This window comes from Aulonocara stuartgranti (assembly GCF_965226115.1).
Source record: "Aulonocara stuartgranti genome assembly, chromosome: 10".
Taxonomy (NCBI): Eukaryota; Metazoa; Chordata; class Actinopteri; order Cichliformes; family Cichlidae; genus Aulonocara; species Aulonocara stuartgranti.
Window position 1 is genome coordinate 28,838,977 of NC_138946.1, and position 13,980 is coordinate 28,852,956.

At 39.3% G+C, this 13,980-nt stretch overlaps 1 protein-coding gene across 5 annotated transcripts in view; it reads left to right on the plus strand.

Annotated features, from left to right (window-relative positions):
* bbx (BBX high mobility group box domain containing) overlaps window positions 1-13,980 on the plus strand; it is a 49,646-nt gene that overhangs the window by 29,150 nt on the left and 6,516 nt on the right. For all 5 annotated transcript variants that reach the window (XM_082549167.1, XM_082549168.1, XM_082549166.1 and 2 more), the window contains 5 exons: window positions 7,121-7,958; window positions 8,039-8,171; window positions 10,971-11,122; window positions 11,802-11,891; window positions 12,239-12,433. In XM_082549167.1, the coding sequence (XP_082405293.1) occupies window positions 7,121-7,958; window positions 8,039-8,171; window positions 10,971-11,122; window positions 11,802-11,891; window positions 12,239-12,433 (1,408 nt within the window). The remainder of the gene's footprint in view (window positions 1-7,120; window positions 7,959-8,038; window positions 8,172-10,970; window positions 11,123-11,801; window positions 11,892-12,238; window positions 12,434-13,980) is intronic.

A 13,980-nucleotide genomic window follows, 5' to 3' on the forward strand; every position in this document is an offset into this window, starting at 1 on the left:
ACTATATATATATATATATATATATATATATATATATATATATATATATATTCGTATCGTGTGTGTGTGTATATATATATATATATATATATATATATATATATTAGTATGGAAAACTAGGATCATATATAAACTAGGATCATATATATGGAAAACTCATATATATATTTGGTGGTCTCAGGATCTCATCTCTGCTTTTCGCAGATGATGTGGTCCTGTTGGCTTCATCAGGAACAGTTGGCAGCAGAGTCTGAAGCAGTGGGAATAAGAATCAGCACCTCCAAATCTGAGGCCATGGTCCTCAGCCGGAAAAGGGTGGAGTGCCCATTTTGGGTAAGGGACGAGACCCTGCCCCAAGTGGACAAGTTTAAGTATCTCAGGGTCTTGTTCAGTACCCGGAATGGGAATAGTGAGCTGAGCGTAAAAGCGAAGCTCCCAATTCAGTGGCTCCCAATTGCGGTTTATTTCACACCTCAGACATTTAGTAAACAATTAAGCAAATACAAGTAAACTGCAATAAATTACAGGTAGTAATAAAATACCCTACTAACTCTTTTACGCTACGTCTACACCTACAGGGTATTTTTGAAAACACAGCTGTTTCTATGCGTTTGGGCCTTTCGTCCACACGTAAACGGCGTTTCGACTCACCAAACACGGAGATTTTTTTTTAAAACTCCTTTTTTGCGTTTACGTGTGGACGAGGAATACAGAAAGTGGTCATGTAACATCAAAGGTATGTGCCTTTTTTCACGTCACGCTGTGCGCCACGTTATTGTTTACATGAGATGAATTGCAAATAGAGATAAAATACTGTTACTGTTAATCTTACTATCTTCAGTTTTTACACGCTTACATATACACACGCAGTTACTGTCCCTCCATTTAGAAAGGCAGAGGCGTCACAGTGTAATTATTTTACGTGTAGTTGTTTTTTTCCTGTGTAATAATATTCAACATTGCTATGAATACATTATTCAAAAAATGCCTCTCTGTGCAAAATGGGTTCAAAAACATAAACAACTGTGGGATACTGTTTGTTCGTGATTTGGATGGGGGAATTAATCGTGGCATGATCAGCCTGATATTTGTATCCCACTGTAACTTTACTGTATAAAGAGCAAAAGGAAGGAAGTTGGTTTGGAAACACATTTGGCGATGCTTCATATCCTGCTTTGCATTTGTGTGGAAGCCCCGTCAAAAACCTGTCCATTACGCTAGCAGTGTCCAAACGTTCGGCCATTCGGGAGGGGCTCAGAGTAGAGCCACTGCTCCTCCGCATCAAAAGGAGCCAGTTGAGGTGGTTCGAGCATCTGACAAGGGAGAATCCTTGTCAGATGGGCGCCCCCTGGGTGAGGTTTTCCGGGCATGTCTCACCGGGAGGAGGCCCCGGGGCAGACCCAGGACACACTGGAGAGATTATATCTCTTGGCTGGCCTGGGAACGCCTTGGTGTTCTCAGGCTTGGTGCAACTGTAAAAAGTTGATAATCAGCATTTATCAGTGCATTTGTTCACTGTTTATTGAAACAGTTAAGTTAGTAAACATTTTACTAATATCTACAAAAGTACTTACCAGAAACTGCTCTTGAATATTGTTTTTGCTAGTCTCTTTATGAACACTATTAGGATTTTTATATAAAGAAATATGTAAACTTAGCAAACTAAAATGAAAAGAATTTAAAGAAAATTGTACAAATATTTGATCAGTGACAACAGACAACAGATAGACAAGACCCTTTACATTTACACAAAATAATAGCAAAAACCTGAACCATTTGATTAAAAACAACAAATGAGACAGCCTGTCACATATTCCTCTCCTTTCCACTACACAGACTCAAGCTTACTCAGAGAACTTGTGATATTATCTAGATGAACTATTGCAGTCTGAACCCACAGTGAGTTGACTTCACAACTGTGCTTCACTGAGTGGCTATCTGGCAGCAACATAAGCACATTTTATATTTACTGACATTTTATAAAATGAAGTTTATTCAGCTGGCTAAGAAACACATTTTCCTTTTTCTTGGAAATGATGTGTGCTCTTTGTGATGATTTTCTTTTTTTATCGTAAAAGTTATGCGACTGAGGTCTATATCTTTCAGAACTTGTCTTTGATTGATTTCTTTAGCACTTTAGCAATCCAGTGACAGTTGTTAGTATTTCCGCTGCTTCCCAGCAAACAATAAATGGTGATAATTAATTTGTCAAAACTTATTTCCTGAATTATAAATACATAATGGTTTAAAAGAATGCCTATGTTGCTGCCATGGGGCAACTCGATTTAATGCAGTAACCTGAACTGTCCATCAAAGTGATTGACACATTAGGAGTTCACATTAGGAGCCTCGCTTTCTTTGGGCTTTGCCTCCAAGCAGTCAAAAGTCAGTTGATTAGAGCAAGCAGTATTTCTCTCAAAGAGCAAACCACAAGAGCGTGAAACTATAGCAGCACATGCACATGGCTGCTGAATTCTACCTGCACAGGCTGTTGAATTTATGCACGTTTTGCAATGAATACCTCGTCCATGAAATGGACACAGAAGACAACACAGCATCCGTACTGCTACCATCAGCATTTTACTGCAGATGTCATGACATCTTAGTTTTCTTAACAAAAAGAGGCGACTTTCCCCATTTTGTATAGTTAGACACCAGTCTAAGTTGTTATCTAGGTGTAAACCTAATATTTTGTTACTACCTCTACATCCACCCCATTAACATGCTGGGGAGGGGGCCTGAAACTTGGTAAATCTACTATTATTTACATTTCATTTGTCTTTAGAGATGTTCAGTATGAGGTAGTTTTTGTGACTGAATGTTGAATTAAGAAGAACAATTATTTGAGGGCTTTTATTTTGAAATTAAAAATCAGACCGATATGATACTGACTGAATACCACTATGAGCATGTACAGTGGCTTGCAAAAGTATTCTGTTCCCTTGAACTCTTCCACATTTTGTCACATTACAGCCACAAACATGAATCAATTTTATTGGAATTCCATGTGAAAGACCAATACAAAGTGGTGTACACGTGAGAAGTGGAACGATCATACATGATTCCAAACATTTTTTTACAAATAAATAACTGCAAAGTGGGGTGTGCGTAATTATTCAGCCCCCTGAATACCACCTTTTGCTGCAATTACAGCTGCCAGTCTTTTAGGGTATGTCTCTACCAGCTTTGCACATCTAGAGACTGAAATCCTTGCCCATTCTTCTTTGTAAAACAGCTCCAGCTCAGACAGATTAGATGGACAGCGTTTGTGAACGGCAGTTTTCAGATCTTGCCACAGATTCTCGATTGGATTTAGATCTGGACTTTGACTGGGCCGTTCTAACACATGGATATGTTTTGTTTTAAACCATTCCATTGTTGCCCTGGCTTTATGTTTAGGGTCGTTGTCCTGCTGGAAGGTGAACCTCCGCCCCAGTCTCAAGTCTTTTGCAAACTCCAAGAGGTTTTCTTCCGAGATTGCCCTGTATTTGGCTCCATCCATCTTCCCATCAACTCTGACCAGCTTCCCTGTCCCTGCTGAAGAGAAGCACCCCCAGAGCATGATGCTGCCACCACCATATTTGACAGTGGGGATGGTGTGTTCAGAGTAGAGATGGCACGATACCACTTTTTTATGTCCGATACCGATATCATAAATTTGGATATCTGCCGATACCGATATGAATCCGATATAATGTTTTTTAATCAACAAAACTGTTTTTTTTTTAAATATCTTGCTGCATTTTGTATAAGTTCATACTCAAGTTTAAAACAACAACTACACTAAAGCTATTCTGTTATACCTGTATGCAAAAAAAAAATATTTCATAGTTCAGCAATACTGATCAATCTAATAAACTTAAACCTACACCATCCTCCCTATTCTGGTATTTTAAAGAGTACTTAGCGTAAATATTAAGCAACCTAACTAATAGGGTTCCAACTCCCAGCAACAACAAAAATAAATAAATAAAAAATAGGGAACCACCCCTCACACTCCACCTCATGATGCTTAATCAACGTAATCAACCTTAATTTGATGCAGTGTGGGAAAAAAAATGCACAGAAATCAATTATTTTTCAAGAAATATTAAATAGATTCAACATCTTTCTTCAACAAAATTGCAGACTGCACAGATGGTACCTTCCCAAAGGAAAAAGTACTATAGCTTACTAGGGTATATATATTAGACTTAATAGTCACTATATACAGTAATTGACTTCTATTCATTTTACATCAAATTAAAACTTTGGGTGTAAGATTCGGATAATTATTTATTAAAAGCTAGACATTTTAAATGAGAATAAGAAAGAAAAGTATGTCTTTGTGCCCCCTTTTCCCTGTTAATGCCCTATCGGCCCCCCTGGCTAAACTTTGCTAGATCCGCCCCTGCACAGTTACCAGCCGTCAGCTACGTAGAAAGAGATCCTCGAGTAGAAAGTAATAATAAATAAATTCTAACAACAGCTGATCAAGCTTAAACGTGCTGCTGTTGTTCAGCCGATGGTTTCCTCTTTCTGGTGCAAAGTGGGCCAAAAACAAACCAGAGAGACGGACTCGCGACAGAAAAGCCGATCAGCTGATCATTAAGCAGTTTCATGATTGAAGTAGCAGCCAGAAGAGGCAGTCGCTCCATATATCGTTTGGTAAGCTTAACGCAGGAATGCTTTACAAACATTCAGAGATGGACTTACAAACTTGCTTTACTTCTCTCGGGGATAACTTTGTCAGAGATGAAATGCCGGGTTGCTAGCGAAGCTCCACATGCTATCCAGACCACCGACAGGTCCCGCATGCCACAGCCGCTCTATCACGTGATGCATACTGCTCCGACGTGCTAACGTTCTGAGGTGAGTTACGGCGTGTTGCAAGTTTTGTGAGGTGCTTTCGTGATATTTAATGGATCGGATTACATTTTTTATTTTTCTCCGATATCCGATCCAGTAATTTAGGTCAGTATCGGACCGATGCCGATACGTAATATCGGATCGGTCCATCTCTAGTTCAGAGTGATGTGCAGCGTTTTGCATTTTGGCCAAAAAGTTCCATTTTGGTCTCATCTGACCAGAGCACCTTCTTCCACATGTTTGCTGTGTCCCCCACATGGCTTGTGGCAAACTGCAAACAGGACTTCTTATGGTTTTCTGTTAACAATGGCTTTCTTCTTGCCACTCTTCCATAAAGGCCAACTTTGTGCAGTGCACAACTAATAGTTGTCCTATGGACAGATTCCCCCACCTGGGCTGTAGATCTCTGCAGCTCATCCAGAGTCACCATGGGCCTTTTGGCTGCATTTCTGATCAGCGGCCTGTGAGTTTAGGTGGACGGCCTTGTCTTGGTACAGTTGTGCCATACTCCTTCCATTTCTGAATGATCGCTTGAACAGTGCTCCGTGGGATGGGATGGCTTGGGAAATCTTTTTGTAGCCTAACCCTGCTTTAAATTTCTCAATAACTTTACCCCTGACCTCAATAACTTTACCCCCTGACCCCTGGTGTGTTCTTTGGACTTCATGGTGTTGTTGCTCCCAATATTCTCTTAGACAACCTCTGAGGCCGTCACAGAGCAGCTGTATTTGTACTGACATTAGATTACACACAGGTGCACTCTATTTAGTCATTAGCACTCATCAGGCAATGTCTATGGGCAACTGACTGCCCTCAGACCAAAGGGGGCTGAATAATTACGCACACCCCACTTTGCAGTTATTTATTTGTAAAAAAATGTTTGGAATCATGTATGATTTTCGTTCCACTTCTCACGTGTACACCACTTTGTGTTGGTCTTTCACGTGGAATTCCAATAAAATTGATTCATGTTTGTGGCTGTAATGTGACAAAATGTGGAAAAGTTCAAGGGGGCCGAATACTTTTGTAAGCCACTGTATACTGTTAAAGTGATATTATTATGTAGAAGCTCCATTTCCTTTTAGTAACATTCAAAACTGACCTGACTTGATGGCAGAAATCCTCAAGATGTTTCACAATGCACTATATCTGAACAACCACTAAAACAAAAAGAGCAAAATAGTTTGGGAAATACAAAGAAGACTGTTTTTGTAACATATAATAATTAGTTATTTACAGTTAAACTTATATTTGAGTTTTTTATATGGAAACCTTTAGAGTTCAATAATATTTCTAATCTTTTATGTTAAGAAACATTAATACTTTCAGTTTATATTTGCTAAAAACATAAAAACAAAACTACACCGACAAACATGTATCTTCTTTTAGCTTTTCTCCTGTTACTATAATGATCATGGCATATATACATATACCTCTTTATACCATCTCACCTCCTTAATGGGTGTGCCAATCATTGCCATACATACAGCATTAATTAACATCTATATGGTTTTTTTTATGGTAAATGGGCTGGTTTTTACACGCTGCTTTTCTACTTTACTTGAGCACTGAAAGCACTTTAAACAACATGTCACATTCACACAAACACATTTTTTTCTTTGCCTAAGTGCTTTCTGTCTAGCATTCAAACACATTCACTCTCAGATGGATACATTGGAGAGCAATTTGGGGTTCGGTCTCTTACTCAAGGATACTTTGGCATGCAGGCTGGGGCAGTCAGGGATTGAACCACCAACCTTCCAACCAGCTGTATTGTAAATGCTATTTCTTCTGATTTTCATATTCATCATCCATCTGCAAACACAATGTTATGTCCTCAGTTTGCATTTGTTACATGTGTCACTTTAAATGTACTTTGCCAGTACATAACATAACAGTCACCAAAATTTGTATCTGCAACAGAATTTGATCCAGTCACCACTAAATACGAAATGAAGAACTTGCAAAAGCATCACTGGCCTATATACACAAATAATTGTTTTAAAGACAGGTTGGGCATTATGATTCCATGACAATTATAGAAGACCTTAATACATTTAAATGCATGATAGCATGCAGTAAATAAAATGACTACATCACTGATGGGTAATTTTGGTACTGTCATTTTAAGGGGCTGTATCTTTAAATGTTAGACTTCATTGATAGGCATGAGGAATTGATAATATTTGAGAGGGAAAAACTGCTGTTGGTGGTATTTGAGTGAACTTTTGCCAGTCTTTGTCTTTGATTTAAGCTTTTCTGTTCCAAATAGATGTGTTTAGCATCTGAAGCTGGAAAAATGGACACAGTTGCATCTCAGCCAGAAGACAGCTCCTCCACAGACCCTCTCCAACAAACTGCTATCAAGCCAGAGGTCAAGGAGGAGAGAGCAGACACTGACCTCTCCCCTGCCTCTCCTCACAAAGCAGCACTCTTACCTTCGCTCTACTCTCTCACGTCTACCTCCACTAATGCCATTCTCCCACAATTCAGCAGCCAAAATGCACTTGTCAAAAAAAAAGGTAAGAAAAGAGACGTGGCAAAGTCAAATGACAATGATGAGAGCCGGTGTTCATCAAAGAAAGTTATAAAGAAGGCTAACCCTTCAGAAAGCCTGGACAGTGTATTCAGTACAATCGAGTCAGTGGCTAAAGGGGTCTGTTTGGACACAGAGGAAAAGTCCAAGAAGAAGGATGACAATTGTCTTAGTGGTGGGTTGCCCAAAAAGAAGAGTAAGCCGAAAATCAAGAGCTTTGTCAAAGATGAAGAGGAGATGGATGACAGCAGTGGGCAGAGTGGACAGCACAGGTCCCCTGAGGTAGAAATGAAAGAAAAGTTGTCTGATATTGGCTCCAGGACAGAAGCAACAAACGTGGAAAGCACTGATTTCCAAGGACAGACAATAGAACCCCATAAGTCCTCTTGCAATCATTCACTTGTTAATCTTGAAGAGCACGACAAAGGAAAGGAAAGGTCAAGCGATGCAACTTGTGAGTCTAACACTGAAAATCGTGGGTCCAGGAAATCAGAGCGAACCTGTAAAGGCGCCTTATATAAAACTCTGGTCTCTGAGGGAATGCTGACTTCACTGAGAGCCAATATTGACCGAGGTATCTATTTTGATTCAAGAACGATGTGACTGATACATGTAAGGGGCAGAATTTAATTCATGTTTTGCAAATATCTGCAGGTAAAAGAGGTATTTTCCGTACGTCTGATCATGACGCTAACTGGAGTGATGACAGCTGGACAGTTTCACAGATAGGACCTAATTGTCCCAAGAAGCTCAAGAAGTCCAAGTCCAAAGACGAGTCTTCTCAGGGGTGAGTTGGCTTTTCTTACAGTCATTCTGAGGAATAGGAGTAAGTAACTAATCCTTCATTTTTAATCCAAGTATCATTCTCACTCTTGTGGCCCGTAGTAACTTGAAAATATAATTATATATAGATATATTTGTAATATTGGTCCCAGAAAAAAAGAGAGGTCAATTGAATCAAAGTTTGAAATAAACTTTTTGGGGGGGCGGGGGGTGTAATAATTTTGCCTGTATTTATACATCATATTAGCACTATTCCACTTTTGTGTGTATGTGTTTAGATTTCCTTTGGTGAATAATTAAAAGGTTTTAGAATATATATGTAATACTGACAAAGCTGTAATAGAATTCCTGTCTGGAATGCTTTTAGAGCAGCGGTCCCCAACCTTTTTTGCGCCACGGACCGGTTTATGCCCGACAATATTTTCACGGACCGGCCTTTAAATAAATACAACAAAATAAAACTAGTACCGGTACCGAAAAAAAGAAGATTTATTCATAACACACGTGAAAAGACCCAGGAAAACCGAGTTAATGATAAAAACTATAACAAAATAACGCTGAAAACTGATAAAAACCCTGAAAACCATACATTTCACACCTGAGCCTCTACTCTCGCGGCCTGGTACCAAACGACTCACGGACTGGTACCAGTCCGAGGCCCGGGGGTTGGGGACCGCTGTTTTAGAGTGGTAATACATAAATGATATTTTTAGCTAATAGATTACCAGTGTTGGGTAAGTTACTTTAAAATAGTAACTTAGTTACATTACTAGTTACTTCTCTCAAGAGTAACTCAGTTACTTCAAGTTACTCGTTACTTTCAAAGTAACTAGTTACTAGGGAAAGTAACTTTGGTTTTACTCAGAATTCTCTTGTTAATGTGTTGCTTCCATAACTTTGCCAGTCTTCTAGCTTGCTTACTTGCCACAAGTGCACTGTGCCACCTACCAATAGAAAGGAAAAGATAATGTGCATATTTCCACGAGAGAAATCCCACGCCTGGACCGTCATTGACTACTGCCATGATTCTAGCCTACGTCACAGTGTCATGTGCGCCTTTTACATCCAACACAAAAACTGCAGTCGTGGTGCTTTCGTTTGTACTCAGAACTCAGAAATTCTGCCTTCTGAATAGGAAGATGTAGGCAACACCAGACTGCAGATGAGCTGCATACAGGGCTGGACTGGGACAGAAAATTGGCCCGGGCATTTTGACTAGAGACCAGCCCATCATTATAGGAAAAATCATAAAGCCTTTGAATGAAAATAAACACTGTTGTGACAGTGATGTACACTGTTTTGATGGTATATATGCATCAATCTATCAATCGTTTGTTGTAAGATTCAGATAATTATTTTTTAAACGCTAGACATTTTAAATGAGAATAAGAAAGAAAAGTATTTCTTTGTGCCCCCCTCTCCCTGTTAATGCCCTACATGCCCCCCTGGCAACACTTTGCTAGATCCGCCCCTGCACAGTTACCAGCTGTCAGCTACATAAAAAAGGATCCTGGGGTTATTTGTCTCTCAGAAACAGTTCATAACTTCCTTTCAACTCATTCATGTCACCTAAAAGGTAAACCTGTTTCTCCATCACCTGTTCAGCTCTGATGATTCAGTAAGGACATCTCCTGGTTTCATCTTCATGTTTCCCTCTCACCAGATAACCAAACCATATCATGACCAGCAGCTTTTTTGCAGCTGTGGCTCCAGCAACCATCAGCTGATACTAGAAATTAATATTAAATAAATTCTAACAACAGCTGATCAAACGTGCTGCTGTTGTTTACCGCGACATCCGCTGGTTTCCTCTTTCTGGCGCAAAGTGAGCGATAAACAAACAAGAGAGCCGATCAGCTGATCATTGATCAGTTTTCATGATTGAAGTAGAAACGGGAGAGGGAGGGGGAGAGGGAGAGGATGAGAGAAGAAGAGGCAGCTGTGCAGCAAAGACACAGAATAACTCCAGCTTTGTGCCTTTTTCATTGTAGCTGAATTACGGGACAAACTGTTCCTTTTCACCTCAATAAGAAACGCGTAATATTTTCTCTGAATACCAGACGGGACGGTTGGCAACTCTAATAACTTATGAACAAAATAAAGTTCAACATCATTAACTTCATAGCACCCACCCAGCTGTATAGAAACTCCGTCATGCTAGCTAGCACGCAGTACGGAAAAAGTCAGAATAACGAAAATAAACTCCACCTAAACTTGGTTCATATCTGACCCAGAGAGACTGCAGGTCATAACTTCTTACCTGAAGTTCAGTTCACACTTGGACCGGCGGCTTCCTCGGGTCTCTTTTCCTTCTGCGTCCCTTTTCCTTCATCCATCTGCTGGCCTCCACCACTTGCTAATGTTACTGAATCTGTTGGAAGCTCCGCGATAGCCACCACACGAAGTAACGAGTAACGACCCTATCTAAATCCCAGTAACGACTAACGCGTTCCTGATTTTAGCATAATAACTAGTTACCGTGCTCGTTACCACAATAATAACGTAGTGACTGTAACGCGTTACTTAATAACGCGTTAGTCCCAACACTGTAGATTACACATATATAATAGTCAAGTATGTCGAGTATGCCATAATGAACCACTAAAATGGAAACCACACTCAACAGTTCATTGCACCTAAATTTTGTTGTGCAAGTAGTTGTAATGCCCATTTTTTCCCTGTGTCCAGTTTATTGTTCTGTGCTGGTGTTTGAAGAATTTACAAGATCACTGACATTTGGCTTTTTTTTTTTTTTAAAGCTTGTTAAGCTACCCTTTGTGAATCTCTGAAATTTACTTGTCAGCCTAGGTAAACTGGAGGAGGAGTTTGAGAAGAAGTTTAACAGCCTGCCACAGTATAGCCCGATGACCTTTGATAAAAAGGGCACTGCTGTTGCAAAAAAAAAGAAGTCCGACAGCACCACCATCCAAAGAGATGAGTCTAAGACCGGAAAAGGTAGGAACAAAGTTTGAGGTCCAGTCTACACTAGAATAAATAATGTGATATAACATATGAGTGACAAATTAAAGAAACACTCAAACCCTCGGCCCCTGAAGATTTGGAGGATTTTGTTTGGGGGGTTTGTGTTCCCTTTGACTGAAGATTGAATGGTTACTGGATGTGGTCTCTTGAGGATCACGATATCCCAGTGTATAGGACACAACAGTTCACAACATTTCATTGGGTGATTAGATGAGGATTATTTGAATGACATTCTATGGCCTTCACAGTCATTGGACCGTACCCTAACTGAAGATTTCGCCCAGTTGTTAGACAGCAATTTCCACTGCCGGCATCAAAACATCTAACTATAAATATATTTTCGATCAATGTTTTAGACACCTATGGACATTAAGGCACTAAAGCTTGATGTTGAGTTTTTTTTATTAATTTGTCACCCATTTCTACACCCTCACTTATCATCCATAATCCACTCTATACCTGTTTATACAGTCCTATTCAGGTACTAAGGACCAGTTCTCATTATGTATAAAAAAATAGAAACAAACCAAAGAAACCTTTGGACTCCATAACATTGAATTTCCATGATCTTCCTTTCTTTACCTATCTGTTTTTTTGTTGTTTGTTTGTTTTTTTTGTTTGTTTGTTTGTTTGTTTGTTTTTGCTATATCAGGGCCATCTCAGAAAAAGACTACATTCCACAAGATTGTTAGGACGAGATTGCACAAACAAAAAAAGGAGAAACCAGGTGCAGTGGAAAAAGGTGAAATAGATTGTTGATTTTTGCGCTTTATATAGCAGGTCCATGAACCATTTTCAAATTAAAACTGAAACACAGGGGATGAAAATGTTCAAAAGTTACCTGTTTTTGTGATTTCTAAGTTATTAAACAAAACTGTAACTATAGGACACAGGGGATATCTATGAAATACTCTGCAGAGAATTATTTGTAAACAGTATGCTTTTGTTTGGTCACAATGAATGATAAAATTGTAATCGTTAAGTCATTGTTAAGAGGACTCAAATGTCTGTGCCGGTGATTTTCAGGTTTTTTTTATGTCTGTGCAATGGTCAAATGACTGAAACCATTGTGGTGATTGTGCTCCACAGCAGTGGGACAGACTGATTCCACACTGGATATAGGTTCGGAAGTCAAATTATGTGCTCCCGTTCCCATAATGTGCCCAGATGTCCAGGGCACTGCTACCATGGAGATACTAGTTGGTAGCCAGAAACGAAAGGCAAGGAAGACTAAGATTACACACTTGGTGCGCACGGCACATGGCAGTGTGTCTCCAAGTGAGGGTGAGTAACGTCAATATCCATTTTGTTTTTGCAGTTTAGCTCAATGTATCAATATACATGAAAAAAATGTCATTTTGGAAGTGGCAGGTCCAACTTGATAGTCCAGAATTTGTCTTATGCTGATATTATATTTTAATTTATTTAATTAGTAAGATACTCAGTCCACCCAGGCTGATATATTAAGGAAACTGGAACTAAAAGCTTATTAGCTTGTAGCAGCCTGTACCTACATTGTCTGATAATTCTTGTATACAGTATCTTGGCACTAAACTGTAAATTGAAAATGGCAGCAATGTATTTCTCAAAATCTCCGCAACTCTGAAAGTGTCCGTGTGGTCAACAACTGACACACATCATGCCGCTATCGTGTGACCCAATCAGAGATAGTCAGGGGCGGGACCTCTAAAATTGGCCATGGTCCTGTAGTTGTCCCGTAGTCCTTTGTGTGTACATTTGAAAGTGCAGGTGGAAGAGGGAGGTGAGTAGCTTGAATAAAGCGATATCAATTCATTAAATCCTGAATCAACTTTTAAATATAAATATATTTTGCCAGAAACGCCAGAATCTCAGATTAAAGCTCTCAAAACTATTTCAACAACCACCAAACAGCAAATGAGAGCAGGTACACGGATTCTGCACAAAGACGTAAACACAGAGCACCGACCCGACGCATCAGAATCAGCTTTCTCTTTCTTGGCTTTCTCACCCGACGGCACCTACACGGACACGTCTCTCTCCAACCAAAATTCACTGAACCAGCAGCAAAATAAGATCTAAACTACGCTTCACATTTGATAAATATTGTCATTACTTTCCTCTTACTTTTGCTGTTTTGCTTCCACCACGATAAAATCACACTTCGTGCACAGCTCTCTCTCTCTCTCTGTACTTCAAGAACAGTTTTCCCATCTCAAATCTTTGTTTTTTGGCGTTATTTATTCGCTTATTACCCACCAGTCTACCGTTGTTTACAGCACTAATGGCTGCTGTCTTTTTTTTTTTTTTGGACTTGAATGTCCTCAGACAAGAAAGCCTAATTTCTGCTGTTCAATACTGTAGAAATTTATACTTTTTAAAATTATGCAGAATATTTTTAAGGTTATATGCTATAAAAAGCCAGGCCAGGAAAATCTCCTTCATGTTTTTCCGTGTTTTATTCTCAGTTACTTTGACACAAAGGCATCTGCTGTGATGTTCACACCTCTGATAAAGTCTCACATGTATCAGTACTGATAAATGATCAGAATTATAAACAGCTTTTTTGTGTTGTTCTTGTTAGTAAATGGTAAATCGACCAATTCTTTTTTTCCAAAGGTTGATTCTGTTCATCTGGATGTAGCGTTTTCAGATTCTGAAGATTTACTTAACTGGCTGATTGAGAATGCATTAAGATATAGCGCTTTTCTACTCAGTCTGAGCACTCAACTTGTGCAGTCACCCAAACTCTTTTTCTAAGCTGTTTCTACATGCTTCCTGTGTAACAATCACACAGTCTTTTTGTGGCAGAGCTGAAATGCAGTGGAAATAGAATATTTAGTCATATGTTT